Source organism: Cebus imitator, unplaced genomic scaffold, assembly GCF_001604975.1.
Source record: "Cebus imitator isolate Cc_AM_T3 unplaced genomic scaffold, Cebus_imitator-1.0 Scaffold261, whole genome shotgun sequence".
In the NCBI taxonomy this organism is placed as follows: domain Eukaryota; kingdom Metazoa; phylum Chordata; class Mammalia; order Primates; family Cebidae; genus Cebus; species Cebus imitator.
Window position 1 is genome coordinate 2,424,779 of NW_016107576.1, and position 15,939 is coordinate 2,440,717.

At 36.7% G+C, this 15,939-nt stretch overlaps 1 protein-coding gene across 5 annotated transcripts in view; it reads right to left on the reverse strand.

Moving 5' to 3' along the window:
• COL24A1 (collagen type XXIV alpha 1 chain) overlaps positions 1 to 15,939 on the reverse strand; it is a 376,867-nt gene that overhangs the window by 309,530 nt on the left and 51,398 nt on the right. For all 5 annotated transcript variants that reach the window (XR_005195651.1, XM_017499851.2, XM_037728289.1 and 2 more), the window contains exons 6-7: positions 13,273 to 13,326; positions 10,272 to 10,325 (exon numbers count right to left, since the gene is read on the reverse strand). Coding sequence is in view for 4 of the 5 variants with exons in the window: in XM_017499851.2 (XP_017355340.1) it covers positions 10,272 to 10,325; positions 13,273 to 13,326 (108 nt within the window). In the remaining variant the exon portion in view is untranslated. The remainder of the gene's footprint in view (positions 1 to 10,271; positions 10,326 to 13,272; positions 13,327 to 15,939) is intronic.

Genomic DNA, 15,939 nt, shown 5'->3' on the forward strand with positions numbered 1-15,939 from the left:
TCATATTAATCTTCTATTTATTTACCTCAACAGTCTTTATGAGTTGTGTGTTTCACATAACTTTCTTGCAGAAGACTTTAAGAATTACCTGAGTTTGGTTTATATCAGAAAATTTTTAATGTTTACAGATACTTTCCAGAGAAAAAGAATAATGAAGTCATTGTTATCTATCATCCAAAACTATATTTGTTCCCTTGGCTTTCATGAAAAACAGTATTTTACTTCCTCTTGCAACATGCTAGAGGTAGTAAGATATACTTAATAACAGTATCTAACAAATATTGACTTAACATGCTTCTGGCCAGAGAAACAGACCCATGGCCACAATCTCAGCCCCAAGTTGGCTGCCCTACCATTTACATGCACATTCCCCTGACCTGAGAAACAGCCTGGCAAGCCCATCCTTGACAATGCCTCACTGTCACCACCAGAAACTCCCCTAGCCTAGGCTACTGAGACATGCATAAATGTTACTAGCATAGATTACAACTAAAGAAGCTACATGGAGGCTACATTACCGTGTCCATCTAGAACCAAAGCCAATATACCCCACCAAAACAACACCCTAAGACTCATTCAGATGAATAAGTCCTTCCCTAGAAAACCCACTACATAAAGTTAAAGGAGGTAATTTTTCTACCACATATGTAGAAATCATTGTAGGGACACATCAAACATGAAATACCAAGGAAACATCACACCTCCAAAGGAACAGAATAATTCTCTAGTAACAGGCATCAATCATAAAAAATACATGAAATACCAAAACAAAGAATTCAAAATAATAATCTTAAGGAAACTCAGTGAGATAAAAGAGAACACAGACAATTCAACAAAATCAGGAAAACAATTCATGATTTGAATGAGAAATTCAACAGAGATAGATATCATAATAAAGACCAAACAGAAATTCCACAGCTAAAGAATTCAATTAATGAAATAAAAAATACAATCAAAAGCCTGAACAATAGATTAGACCCAGCAGAAGAAAGAATTTCTGAACTTAAAGATAGGTCATTTGAAATAATAGAGGCAGACCTAAACCAAACAAACTGACAAAAATGCAAGCCTACAGAATTTACAAGGCACTATTAAGTGAACAAATATTTGCATTATGGGTGTTAAATAATAAATTAATTAATAGAGAAGCAGTGCCCAAATTATTAAGAGCACAGTCATATATGTCAAACAGGCCTGGATTTGAGTCTTGAATCTTCCAAATAATAGTTGCATGGCCTTGAAAGAGCGATTTAACCCTTATGCACCTCAATTAACTTATTTATGACATACCAAACATGGTCTGTCTCAATGGGTTGTTTTGTTGTTGTTTGTTTAAAAACACTCTGCTGATACCCGGGCTGGAGGGCAGTGACTACTCACAGGAGGGTCATACTGCACTACAGCCTGGAACTCCTGGACTCAAGCAATCCTCCTGCTGTTGCCGCCTAAGTAGTTAGAAATATAGGTGTGTGAAACTGCTCCTGGCTTCAATGAGTTGTTTTAAAGATTAAAAGAAACAGCTCAGCAGACAGACTAGAATACTGCACACAATAAAACAGCTACTTGAAAAAAGCCAAGATGGCCAAATAGGAACAGCTCTGGAGTGCAGTTCTCAGCGAGAACAATGCAGAGGGCAAGTGAAAACCACATTTCCAAATGAGTTATTGCTACCCACAGACCAGGAGATTCCCAGGCTGAAAAGTGCCACGAGTTTCTAGCACAGCTGTTTCAGCCAGTGCAGCGGGTCTCCGCACAAAAACTTACAAATCTGGGTAGCCGTTTTAACTGGCACCTAGAACGCCTGGGAGACAGAGCCGCCCACTCAACTGAAAAAAAGGGGGCTGAAACAAGGAGCCAGGTGATCTGGTTTGGCAAGTCCTATCCCCACAAAGACAAGCAATCTGAAATGCTCTGGATTGAGAGTTTCGCAGCAAGTGCAGCTAGACTTGGGATGATCCAGCTCTGTTGGGAGAAGGGCGTCCACCATTACCGAGGTAGTCCACCACTACTGAGGCAGTACGCCATTACCAAGACAATCCGCCATTACCGAGGCAGACTGCAATTACTGAGGCAGTTCTAACTACACCTCTATAAACAAAACCACAAGGAAGTTCAAACAGCAGCTGGGCAGAGCCCACAGAAGCCCAGCAATGCCTCTGCTGGCAGACTGTGACTAGGCTACCTCCTTGCTGGGCAGGGCAGCTCTGAAAAATGGCAGCAGCATGTCAGGAACTTATAAACAAAGCCCCACCTTCCCAGGACAGAGTGCTTGGGAAAAAGGGCAGTTATGAGTTCTGCTGCAGCAGACTTAAATGTATCTTCCCATCAGCTCTGAATAGAACAATGGAGCTCACAGCTCAGTGCTTGAGCTCCTATAAGGGACAGACCATGTCCTCAAGGAGCTCCCTGACCCCAGCATATCCAAAGAGTCACCTCATAAAGGAGAGGCTGACATATGGCGGGTATCCTTCTGGGACAAAGATAACAGAAGAAGAAATTGGCAGCAACACTTACTGTTCTACAGCCGCCCCAGGTGATCCCCAGTCAAGCAGGGTCTAGAGTGGACCTCCAGCAGTCCTACAGCAGAGGGTCCTGACTGTTAGAAGGAAAACTAAAAAATAGAAAGAAATAACTTCGACATCAACAAAAAGGACATCCACTCAAAGACCCCATCCAAAAGTCACCAACTACAAAGACCACAGGTAGATAAATCTACAAAGATGGAAAGAAACCAGCACAAAATGGATGAAAACACCCAAAACCAGAATGCCTCTCCCCCTCCAAGGGATCACAACTCATCACCAGCAAAGGAAAAAAGCTGGATGAAAAATGAGTCTGATGAATTGACAGAAACAGGCTTCAGAAGGGAAGCCCATCAGACTTACAGTTGATCTCTCTGCAGAAACCCTGCAAGCCAGAAGAGAGTGGGGGCCAATAGTCAACATCCTTAAAGAAAAGAACTTTCAATGCAGAATTTCATATAGGACCAAACTAAGCTTCATAAATGAAGGACAAAAAAATCCTTTACAAACAAGCAATTGCTGAGAGATTTCGTCACCACCAGGCCTGCCTTAATAGACCTCCTGAAAGAAGCACTAAACCTAGAAAGGAACAACCAGTACCAGCCACTGCAAAAACACACCAAATGGTAAAAAGCATTGACACAATGAAGAAACTGTGTCAATTAATGGGCAAAACAACCAGCCAGCATCAAAATGGCAGGATCAAATTCAAACATAACAATATTAACTTTAAATATACATGGGCTGAATGCCCTAATCAAAAGACATAGACTGGCAAATTGAATAAAAAGTCAAAACCCATCCGTGTGCTGCATCCAGGAAACCCATTTCATGTGCAAGGACACAGTCTCAAAATAAAGAGATGGAGGAAGATTTACCAAGAAAATGGAGAGCAAAAAAAAGCAGGAGTTGCAATCCTAGTCTCTGATAAAATAGACTTTAAACCAACAAAGATCAAAAGAGAGAAAGAAGGGCATTACATAATTGTAAAAGGATCAATGCAACAAGAGCTATCCTAAATATATATGCACCTAATACAGGAGCACTCAGATACGTAAAGCAAGCTCCTAATGACTTACAAAGAGATTTAGACTCCCACAAAATAATAGTGGGAGACTTTAACACTCCACTGTCAATATTCAACAGATCAATAAGATTGAATATTAACAAGGACATCCAGACTTGAACTCAGATCTGCACCAAGCAAACCTAATAGACATTTACAGAACTGTTCACCCAAATCCACAGAATATACATTCCTCTCAGCACGACATCGCACCTACTCTAAAACTGACCATGTAATTGGAAGTCAATTACTCCTCAGCAAATGCAAATGACTGGAAATCATAACAAACCGTCTCTCAGACTACAGTGCAATGAAATTAGAACTCAGAATTCAGAAACTAACTCAGAACCACACAACTTCCTGGAAACTGAACAACTGGCTCTTGAATGTTGACTGAATAAACAATCAAATGAAGGCAGAAATAAAGATGTTCTTTGAAACCAGTGAGAACGAAGATACAATGTACCAGAATCTGGGACACATTTAAGTGGTGTCTAGAGGAAAATTTATAGCAATAAATGCCCATATGAGAAGCAAGGAAAGATTTAAATTGACAGCCTTTCATCAAAATTGAAAGAGCTAGAAGAGCAAGATCAAAAAGATTCAAAAGCTAGCAGAAGACAAGAAATAACTAATATCAGAACAGAACTGAAGGAGACAAAAACACAAAAATCCCTTCAAAAAATCAATAAATCCAGGATCTGTTTTTTTTAAAAGATCAACAAAATGGACCGCTAGCCAGATAAAAAAAGAAAACAGAGAAGAATCAAATAGATGCAATAAAAAACAATAAAGGGGGTATCATCACCGTAGCCACAGAAATACAAACGACCATCAGAGATTACTACAAACAACTCTATGCAAACAAACCAGCAAACTCAGAAGAAATTGATAAATTCCTGGACACTTGCACCCTCCCAAGCCTAAACCAGCAAGAAGTTGAAACCCTGAATAGACCAATAAAAGGGCTGAAGTTGAAGCAGCAGTTAATAGCCTACCAACCAAAAAAAGTCCAGGTCCAGATGGGTTCACAGCCGAATTCTACCATACAAAGAGGAGCTGGTACCACTCCTTCTGAAACTATTCCAAACAATCCAAAAAGAGGGAATCCTTTCCAAATCATTTTATGAGACCAATAGCATCCTGATATTAAAACCCGGCAGAGACTCAACGAAAAAAGAATAAATACTTCAGGCCAATGTCCATGATGAACATAGATGCAAAATTCTTCAATAAAATACTGGTAAACCGACTGCAACAGCACATCAAAAAGCTTACCCATCACAATCAAGTAAGCTTCATCCCGGGGATGCAAGGCTGGTTCAACATACGCCAAGTCTATAAACGCAATTCACCACATAAACAGAACCAAAGGCAAAAACCACATGATTATCTCAACAGATGCAGTGAAGGCCTTCAATAAAATTCAACAGCCCTTTATACTAAAAATTCTCAATAAACTAGGTATTGATGGAATGTATATCAAAATAATAAAAGCTATTTATGACAAAGCTACAGCAAATATCATACTGAATGGGCGAAAACTGGAAGCATTCCCTTTGAAATCTGGCACTAAACAATGATGCCCTCTCTCACCATTGCTATTCAACATAGTATTGGAAGATCTAGCCAGAGCAATCAGGCAAGAAAAAAAAAAAGGGTATTCAATTAGGAAAGGAAGAAGTCAAATTGTCTCTATTTGCAGACGACATGATTGTATATTTAGAAGACCCCATCGTCTCAGCCCAAAATCTCCTGAAACTGATAAGCAAGTTCAGCAAAGCCTCAGGATACAAAATCAATGTGCAGAAATTACAAGCATTTCTTTACACCAATAACAGACTTAAAGAGAGCCAAATCAAGAACAGACTGCGCCATTCACAATTGCTACAAAGAGAATAAAATACCTAGGAATACAACTAGCAAAGAATGTAAAGGACCTCTTCAAGGAGAACTACAAACCACTGCTCAAGGAAATAAGAGAGGACACAAACAGATGGAAAAACATTCCATGCTCATGGTTAGAAAGAACTGATATTGTGAAAATGGCCATACTGCCCAAAGTAATTTATAGATTCAACACTATCCCCATCAAGCTACCTATGACTCTCTTCACAGAACTAGAAAGAATCACCTTAAACTTCATATGGAACCACAAGAGAGCCTGCATAGCCAAGACAATGCTAAGCAAAAAGAACAAAGCTGACTTCACACTATACTGACTTCACACACTACCTGACTTCAAACTATACTACAAGCCTTCAGTAATCAAAACAGCAATGGTACTGGTACCAAAACAGAGATATATAGACCAATGGAACAGAACAGAGGCCTCGGAGGCAATGCCACACAGCTACAACCAGCTGATCTTTGACAAACCTGACAAAAACAAGCAAGGGGGAAAGGATTCCCTGTTTAACAAATGGTGTTGGGAAAACTGGCTAGCCATGTGCAGAAAGCAGAAACTGGACCCCTTCCTGACACCTTACACTAAAATTAACTCCAGATGGATTAAAGACTTAAACATAAGACCTAACACCATAAAAACCCTAGAAGAACATCTAGGCAAAACCATTCAGGACATAGGCACAGGCAAGGACTTCATGACTAAAACACCAAAAGCATTGGCAACAAAAGCCAAAATAGACAAATGGGATCTAATTAAACTCTGGAGCTTCTACACAGTAAAAGAAACAATCATTAGAGTGAACCAGCAACCAACAGAATGGAAAAATTTTTGCAGTCTACCCATCTGACAAAGGGCTAATATCCAGAATCTACAAAGAACTAAAACAGATTTACAAGAAAAAAACAAAGATAAACCATCTAAAAGTGGGCAAAGGACATGAACAGACATTTTTCAAAAGAAGACATATATGAGGCCAACAAACATGAAAAAATGCTCATCATCACTGGTCATTAGAGAAATGCAAATCAAAAGCACGTTGAGATACCAATGTGGTTAGAATGGCGATCTCACACCAGTTAGAATGGCGATCATTAAAAAATTTGGAGACAACAGATGCTGAAGAGGATGTGGAGAAATAGGAACACTTTTACACTCTTGGTGGGAGTGTAAATTAGTTCAACCATTGTGGATGACAGTGTGGCAATTCCTCAAGGACCTAGAAATAGAAATTCCATTTGACCCAGCAATCCCATTACTGGGTATATACCCAAAGGATTATAAATCATTCTATTATAAAGACACATGCACACGTATGTTCACTGCGGCACTGTTTATAATAGCAAAGACCTGGAACCAACCCAAATGCACATTGATGACAGTATGGACAAGGAAAATGTGGCACATATACACCATGGAATATTATGCAGCCATAAAAAACGATGAGTTTGTGTCCTTTGTAGGGACAGGGATGAATCTGGAAATCATTCTCAGCAAACTGACACAAGAACAGAAAATCAAACAATGCACGTTTTCACTCATAGGTGGGTGTTGAACAATGACAACACATGGACACAGGGAAGGGAGCATCACACACTCGGGTCTGTTATGGGGGAATAGGGGAGGGACAGCAGGGGATAGGGAGGTTGGGGAGGGATAACATGGGGAGAAATGCCAGATATATGTGATGGGGGGAATGGAGGCAGTAAACCATATTGCCACGTATGTACCTATGCAACAATCCTGCATGTTTTGCACACGTACCCCAGAACCTAAAGTGTAATAAAATGTATTTTTAAAAAAAGACACACACACACACACAAACAAAATAAATAAATAAAATAGCTACTTTTAATGTTAGTAGTAATAGTTACAACAGTAATTCATAAAATAGTGTAACAGATAAAAAGATATAATTACTTTGTATTAACCAAAACCTAAGTATCTTTTCATCTCTTATAACATGCACTGAACAGTTAAAAGCACAGTGATTTCAGGATCCTACTATCACTTTCAAAGTGACCCTGAAGAATTACCTTAACTTCTCTGGGCTTATCGTGTTTTTCTCACTTAGAAAATAAATAACTTAAATCTTAAGAATTCATCCAGCACTTTGCGGGAGAACTGCAAGGATGAAGGAAAAGGAGGAGTCCCTAGGATACAGCTAATTGGAGCCAGTATTCTTGGGTCTCCTAGCATGGATCCTGTTTGCAGTAAGAAATTCTGTGAGTGCCTTAAGTGGTCCAAAAATGAATAAAATTAGTTAATTCAATAAAAAATAAATGGTTCACAATTTACCTGAACAGTGTACCTAATCATGAGTCTTGTCCTTTCCTCTTTCATACAAACCATAGGAATAGTATATCAAGTTCATTTTGAATGTATTTCTATTGTATACTCATATTAAAGTAAGACATACCATACAGATTATGATACAAACTTGTCCCAAGCCTGCTAGGTGGAGAATTAGTTTAGGTTTCAATTGAGCTATTATATACTTTTCCTAGTTATACTTGTTTTTCAAAAATTTGTATACAGTTTCCATTAGTAGAGACACTCTGAAAAGGGGGAAAATATTCCAAGAAATATTACAAAATAATCTCAAATGTTTCAACACTACTCTGAACTACTGTCAAATCACAGTGAGTCAGGGATTCTTTCTCTATCAGAAAGTAAGTCACTTTCTAAATAGTTTCAACTAAACCTTGCCTAGAGAGGATCCTACAATGGCTCCTAATTGATAATACACCAAGATCCCTGACTTCTATAGGGTCTATTTCTAACAGCTAATAATAAAAGCCAAATTGAAAAGGTTTTAAAAAATCATATAAGAGAAACAAGAAATCTGTAAAAGATATTCAATTCATGGCCTAGTATGTTGCTATATGACTTTACTAGAAAAAAGAATTCAAAATAATACTACATAGACCAAAAACAATATATTCTTAATATTTTAAAATACTGCTGGGCCATATAACATGTACACAGGTCTCTGAAAGTTAGTAATTCTGCTTTAAGCAAGTACAACTTCGAAGATAAAATGATAATCTCTGCTCTAATAGTTAAAATCAAAGTATTTTTTCTTTTGTCTATAAATAATATTTATGCCCAGAGGTTGCATGTTATATTTTCTTCTACACAAAAACTACTCAACATTTACTTAGTATATTCCTTTCTGTAGTGCTAATTTCATGAACCACAGACATCATTTAACCACAAAAAGTAATGACTAGTTTTTTCTTCTGTCATGTACAGTGTCACTACATAGGATGAAATAACTGTATATGTAGTATCAGCTAAAGTAACTGAGATCATGTCCATATTATGAGGTCTTCTTTGTTTGATGTTCTGTGTCAGTAGAATCTCCTAAGAGATATGAGTAGTCAGATGTACACTCAGTAGCACTAAATAAACAGTTCGCGACTGTATATCAAGATTAATTCTGTCAGAAATGCTCACTCTGCAGTTTCATCTCTCCTTGGGAGCAAGCAACAATCTAAAGGGAGTTACCAGATTCTAACTAACATCTAGGTTGAAGACTGGTCTGAAGGACATTAAAATAATGGTGTGGTCATTGAAGATAAAATACTCTCACGAGTACTTTTTCAGCATTTTGCAATTCAGCCCTGTAACAGGGGTCATGAAAGAAAGCCAGAGAGGTCAGGATTATTTCCAAAACCAGATAAATAGCTGATGGTTTACATTTATTAAGGAATGACTATTTATGTGACACTGTGTTGCAAGGATTATCCCATTCTATCTTCCCCCAAACTCCCTATGAAGTGGATAGTACTATCTTCACAATTTACAAATGAGATAACTGAAGTTTAAATTTAAGCAACCTGCCCACAGTTGATGGAACCTATAAAACGGCAAATGGGATTTGAACCAAGCAACCAGGGCCTGAATACCCCTTGCAACCTAAGTCTCCCAAGAGGAAAATAATATGAAACACTAAGACGACAACACAGCTCACTATTATATGTGTTTAGATAACCACATCAAGTCAAATACTGTTCTATAATATTTTGGTGCTCTTAACACCTTAGAAAGAAACTTTTTTTTCCTTATTCCCTGTAGAAAATCAATAACTTAGTGTTTGGGAAAAAAACAAGCAGAACAGATGGAAAAGAATTTATATTTCTGTTAAGCCAGGAAACTACAAGATCTATTTTATAAAATAAGTATTGTAGCTGTGTCAGTACTCTTTTCTACCTCACAAAAAGCTGAGTCATATGCACGAGTACTGCTTTTTAACTAGCTATCCCCAATCCTCACTTTCATCCTACCCTTCAAGCCTCACATCTGTATATACATCGAGATAGAGATTATTATTTCCCAATAAAATGAGAACCCCTTAACAAATCCATATGTATTACCTATAAGCAAGTAAACCTCCCTTTAGGCATATAAAAGTTACAAAGTGACTTTAAGGTCTCAGAAGTGGGTCATTTCCCTGATATAGTTTTAAAAAAGGAAAGCTTCAATGTTCTATCAATGACTGACTTTTTCTCGCAAGTGAATTCTGTGCCCATCATTAATTGAAGGGCCTTCTTTTATTTTTTCATAAGATTCTACCTTTTATTGGCACCACTTTCCAGGATGATGATGGCATCCTAATTTTGCTGAGAAAAGGAATTTTAAAACATTAGATTTAGGCTCAACTTCAAAATGAGATCATAGCCGTTGAAGACCTCCAAGATCCATATATTATTCAATTATATTTCAGAACAAGCATCCCTGAAGAAAAAGGCAAATAAGTAAAATTCCATCTTACCTTATCACCTCGCATACCAGGGGGGCCTATTAATCCAAAAAGGCCTTGATCACCCTATAAATAAAACACAGAAGTTTAATGTCATGAAAGAGAATTGAAAATTAGAGTTCTCTTGAAAATTAAAGCTACCTTTAATCTTGGACATCAGCTCTTATTACAGTCATTTCCAGTCTTCACAATTTTTAAGCCTGTTTCTGAGGCTTCACACACTTTCTTACCTCTTCTAGGGCATTATAACTGGACTGTATTTTCCCACCTCCATATCCTTGATCTTTTTTCTCTGATATTCTTTTCTGTAAGAATGCCCTTGCTATCAAACTTCACCTCAGCCCAAGGTCTACCATGCCTTAAAAATTGAAAGTAGGGCTGGGCGCCGTGGCTCAGGCCTGTAATCCTAGCATTTGAGGAGGCCGAGACAGGTGGATTGCTTGAGGCCGGGAGCTTAAAATCAGCCTGGCCAACTTGGTGACACCCTGTCTCGACTAAAAATACAAAAAATTAACTGGGCATGGTGACTGTCTCCTGTAATCCCAGCTACACGGGAGGCTGAGGCAGGAGAATCGCTTGAACCCGGAAGGCAGAGGTTGCAGTGAGTCGAGATCACACCACTGTACTCAGGTCTGGGAAGCAAGACTGAAACTGTCTCAAAAAAAAAAAAAAAAGAAAGAAAGAAAGTAGTTTCCTTAAAAAGTCTGCAAGTACTCTGTGAAGCAGCTGTTAACGTGTCACCCCTACTCTATTTCTGTGAGGACCTGTAGCCTGCTGGGAGGCCCAAAGAGAATCTCAAGGGCTGTGGTGGGACCAACTAGGTTCACGTGACACACAGAGGGTACTTCCGCTTCCGGAGCTGAGCTGGTGCCTTCCATCTGCCGTGCCAACTCCACAGAATGCAGTAACGAGCAAAAACTGATTGGGAGGTCCATCATGTGCTTGGCTCCAACAGGCTAGGCTTTACCGATTAGCACTGCCTTTTTAGAAGAGAAAACCATGCCAGGAAAGAGAGACTAGAGGCTGGTCCTCTTCCACTAGCTTTAGTCATGAAGGAATCATTTAATTCCTCCTCAGATGCCTCCATCTGGAAAATGAGGGTGATAATGATGATCGTGATGATGATGATGTCAATGTCATCTCACCTGTCTTATGGGAAAGCAAAAATTTACACCATTTAAAAACTATGCATGCTCTTTTTAAGCACTAAAAGGGCGTAGAAACTTGTGTATGGTCTATTACAGATGTTATTGAGTGAATGTTACATGGTGAAGTACTAAACCCTCCCTTTCTTTTTCTCTTTCACTATTAACCATATATTTACTGTTAAAAATGGCTAAATAGTTAAAATAAAATTGTTTGCCAATTCCCCTCTACTTCCACCAAGTTAATGTTTGTATTTTATTTGTTTTCATATGTATGTGTGTAACCAGTTTCCTGTTTCCTCAGTATATTTGAATCCAATTTAATATAAGTACAATTTCTAAGAGACCATTTTTAAATTTTACCATTTTAGGAATACCTCTATTAATTTTAAAAGTTGAATTTTACTAAAGCTCTATGGCAACATACTATTAAATTTTATTTATTAGCATGTTTCTCTTACAGTTTTAACCACAGTTAGTGTATAAGTAACTAAAAAAGTAAAAAGAAGACTGTCATGCTTCCAAGTCTGAACTTCCATATTGAATCACCCTATATTTTGCTCAGAGAAGCCCCAGGGAAAGAAAAAACCAAGCATTATATATAAATATGAATGTTTAATATAGGTGTTTTACTTAAAATAGTCACCAAAACTGAGTGGGCCTCTAATTCCTAAATTTTAAGTTAATAAATCAAGTGTATTATATTTAGATATTTTAAAATATGGTACTTGTGTTTCTCAAATTGCAGAATTTTGTCTTTGCAATAATTAGGACAGTAATGAAAATACTGTGTTTATAGTAACAATCTTCTGTTCCAAGTTATTTAGACTCAGTGAACTCAGTTCCACCACCATGGTAAAATTACTAAAATTTTAGATTTAAAAAATGTTAAGTATGTACTCCCAAAATATGTATAACTATTGCATATCAGTAAAAAATTTAAAAACAAAATAATTTTTGAGGATTTATTCTTTCATATAGTATCTGTACAGTAATTACATGATTTTCTTTAAAGTTTATGACAGTTTCTGTAAGCCAATAAGATCAGATCAATTTTGGAACCACCAAAATTGTTCAGGGATTTTTAAAGTTTGTGAAAGTATACTATATAAACAAAAACATCTCATAATTACATTATATTTATAAAGTACCTGTCTAAACAAAACTTCCCAGATGTCCTCCTAAGACTCCATTTGTATTTATCCCCACTAGAAGTCATCATCCTTCTTCCAATAAAGTTTTTGTAGTTATCTTTGCTTTAAAACTGGTTTTTACCTAAATATGTATATGTTTGTATTGACAGCATTATGATGAAATGAAAAGCATTTTGGATGAGAAGTCAGAAAATTTTGATACATCATTAACTCTGCCACTTACTGTCCATGTGATGTCAGTTAAAATCTACGAATTCTGTTTTCTCAATGGGAACACAAGATAATGATGACTGCTTCTTTCACAGAGAGTTACCGTGGTACTGAAACATCATAAAGTATGTGAAACTATTCTAAAAAGATGTAAATTGGCATTAAAATTTATATATTATTGTGTGCATATGTATTAACAGCAAAATCTTTGCAGGTAGGACTACATCCTGCTCTATTTTTTTACCCCATCCACCCCCTCACTGGCAGATAGTATAGCAGGGCAGGCCAAAGTAGACATTTAATAAAAGTAATGTTAAGATTTAAATCGGTGAACCTGATCATATAATTTACTTAATTCTTCAAATAGTTCTTCCTTCATTAAAATCCAATAATTAATTCTCTTATGGTTTTTTCTTCTGTCTGATAGAGTAAAATCTATGTTTTAAAATGTTTAAAATGCTTGAAATATATTACCATAATTTCATTTTATGGTCAAATAATTACCTTTTCTCCAGGAATGGCTTGACCTGGGGAAAATCCTGGATCTCCTTTGGGACCCTAGATAAAATAGTTACAAAACAATTGGTGAAGCATAAGTTGCATATAATATGTCATATATCTTCAGGTATTTATTACCAGAAGTTATATATATTATATGATGTTAAATAAAATAATTTTACATTGAGATAGGCACTGGTTATTAAGTTTTTTAATGTATACTTTATTTTTAAATGAGAATATTCCTAAAAATTCCCTAAACACAGTTGATTTTTTTAATCTAATAAATATAAAGTTATACTACTATTGAAATATTTTTCTTGAAGGACCTAGGTAAAGATATATTATCTATTCCATTTTTGTGACATATTGAATTATTTTTAGCTTTGAAAGACTATTACTTTAGTAAAACTGCTTACAATGCTCGTTAAAATTCTAAGATATCATTCCAAGTTTAAATATTTTCCAAAACATTACAATGCACATGTATTACTGTTAGTGGGGGAGTAAATTAGTTCAACCATTGTAGAAGACAGTTTGGTGATTCCTTACGGTTCTAGAAATGGAAATACCATTTGACCCAGCAATCCTATTACTGGGTATATATCCAAAGGATTATAAATCCTTGTATTATAAAGACACATGCACATGTATGTTTATTGTGGCACTGTTCACAATAGCAAAGACTTTGAACCCATCCAAATGCCCATCAATGATAGACTGGATAAAGAAAATGTGGCACATATACACCATGGAATACTATGCAGCCATAAAAAAGGATGAGTCCATGTCCTTTTCAGGGACATGGATAAAGCTGGAAATCATCATTCTCAGCAAACCTACACAAGAACAGAAAACCAAACACTGTATGTTCTCACTCTTAAGTGTGTGTTGAAAAATGAGAACACATGGAAACAGGGAGGGACACATCACACACGAGGGCCTGTTATGGGGTTGGGGGATAGAGGAGGGATAGCAGGGTGAGGTGGGATAGGGAAGGGGTAGCATTAGGATAAATACCTAATGTAGATGATGGGGTGATGGATGCAGCAAACCACCATGGTAATTGTATACCTATGTAACAAACCTGCATGTTCTGCATATGTACCCAAGAACTTAAAGTATAATAATATAATATATATATTAATTATGGGAAAAAATATAATAAAAATTGATAGAGTGGGCAAAAGAAATCAATTAAGCAATAAAAATTCGATTTCAAAAGGGTCTTTTTTCTTATTCACATGTTTTATAGATCTGGGCAACAAATTTGACACATATATGTCAAATTTCTTCTTATTCTACACAAATTGATCAACTCATGTTTTAGAATGGGAATTTCAAGTCAGTAAGGAGGAAATTCTCTTAACTTGGCTAACTGTGGGCTGATCCTAATATCAAATGCATGCAGCAGACTATTGAATAATGTGAACCTGACCTAAAATATCAAGGAAGTAGAGTATACTTTTCTGTATTAAAGGAGAAAACTCCAAAATTTCTTATTTTCTTCCTAATTTTGTATCAACTGTTGGACTCTTATCTCACTTTTCATCTTACTTAGTTTTTCAAATCCTCTTTGGAACTTTATACAATTCTTATAAATTCACTAATTAATCATAACTGACTCTGAACCTCAGTACTGACTTCCACTTACTTCTACATGACTTTTGTTAAAGGAAGTATATATCCTTTTGATTATGAGTAAGAAGAAAAGGAAATTGCCTATTCTTCATTACTCAAAGTTCCAACTATCCCACTGATCTGCTAGAGTTTAAAATAATTTTTTATCAGAGTTAAGTCTTTTAGAGTGTTATTGACTCTCCAGAGGGCCCTTGGTCTAGGGAGGAAAACTCTCCAAGGTATTAAGACCCATGAACATGTTAGAACAGATTTATCTTAGAGTCCACTCAATATAATCAAAAGAGCCTTGGGATTTAGAGTGAAATTGCCAAACAATTCAGTTAATCTTTCAATTTGAGATTTCGCCTCTGTAAAATCGGATTAATAATAATGAACTTTAGGACCAAATTCTCTGTGGATTATAAAGGTATTAGTAGTCAGCACTAAAAATAACAGGACTAAAAACAATTATTATTAAAATCACTCAAAGCAGAAATAGACCTTTTGCTAATGGTGTCAGAGGTCAGAGTAAGGTGCTGCTGGATTGACTGTAAATTAGGGAAGAAAATTAAAAGCAAGAGGAAAAGAAAGAAGAAACCAAGGACAGAGAGAGAGAAGGAAGAGAAAGAAAGGAAAAGAGAGCAGAGCAGAGGATAGGAAAGGTAAGAAGAGGAAGAAAAGAAAGGAGTTTCCCCAAAATGCTGGATATAGATTCTTGAATCCTTGGCTGACACTAACGTGTTTATATGAGGTAGACCCCAAAGAGCTCAGCAGAAGCAGGTGGGAGGCTAACATAATTGAACATAAATATCAGTTGCTGGTCAACACAGGGGAAACAGTTTGGGGTTTTAGCCACATTCTTTTAGAAGAACATGGAAGGCCCATGCTTTAGAAGTAAATATGAGATACTTAGACTGAGACTCACACTAAGAGCAAAACAAACAAATCTGTCCTTTAAAAATTTACCAAAACTATAAGTTTAAGGTGACTTTTTTTTAGTAAAAAGTTACCAAACCTGTAAATTTAAGGTGATGAACCTGTCATTTAACTACC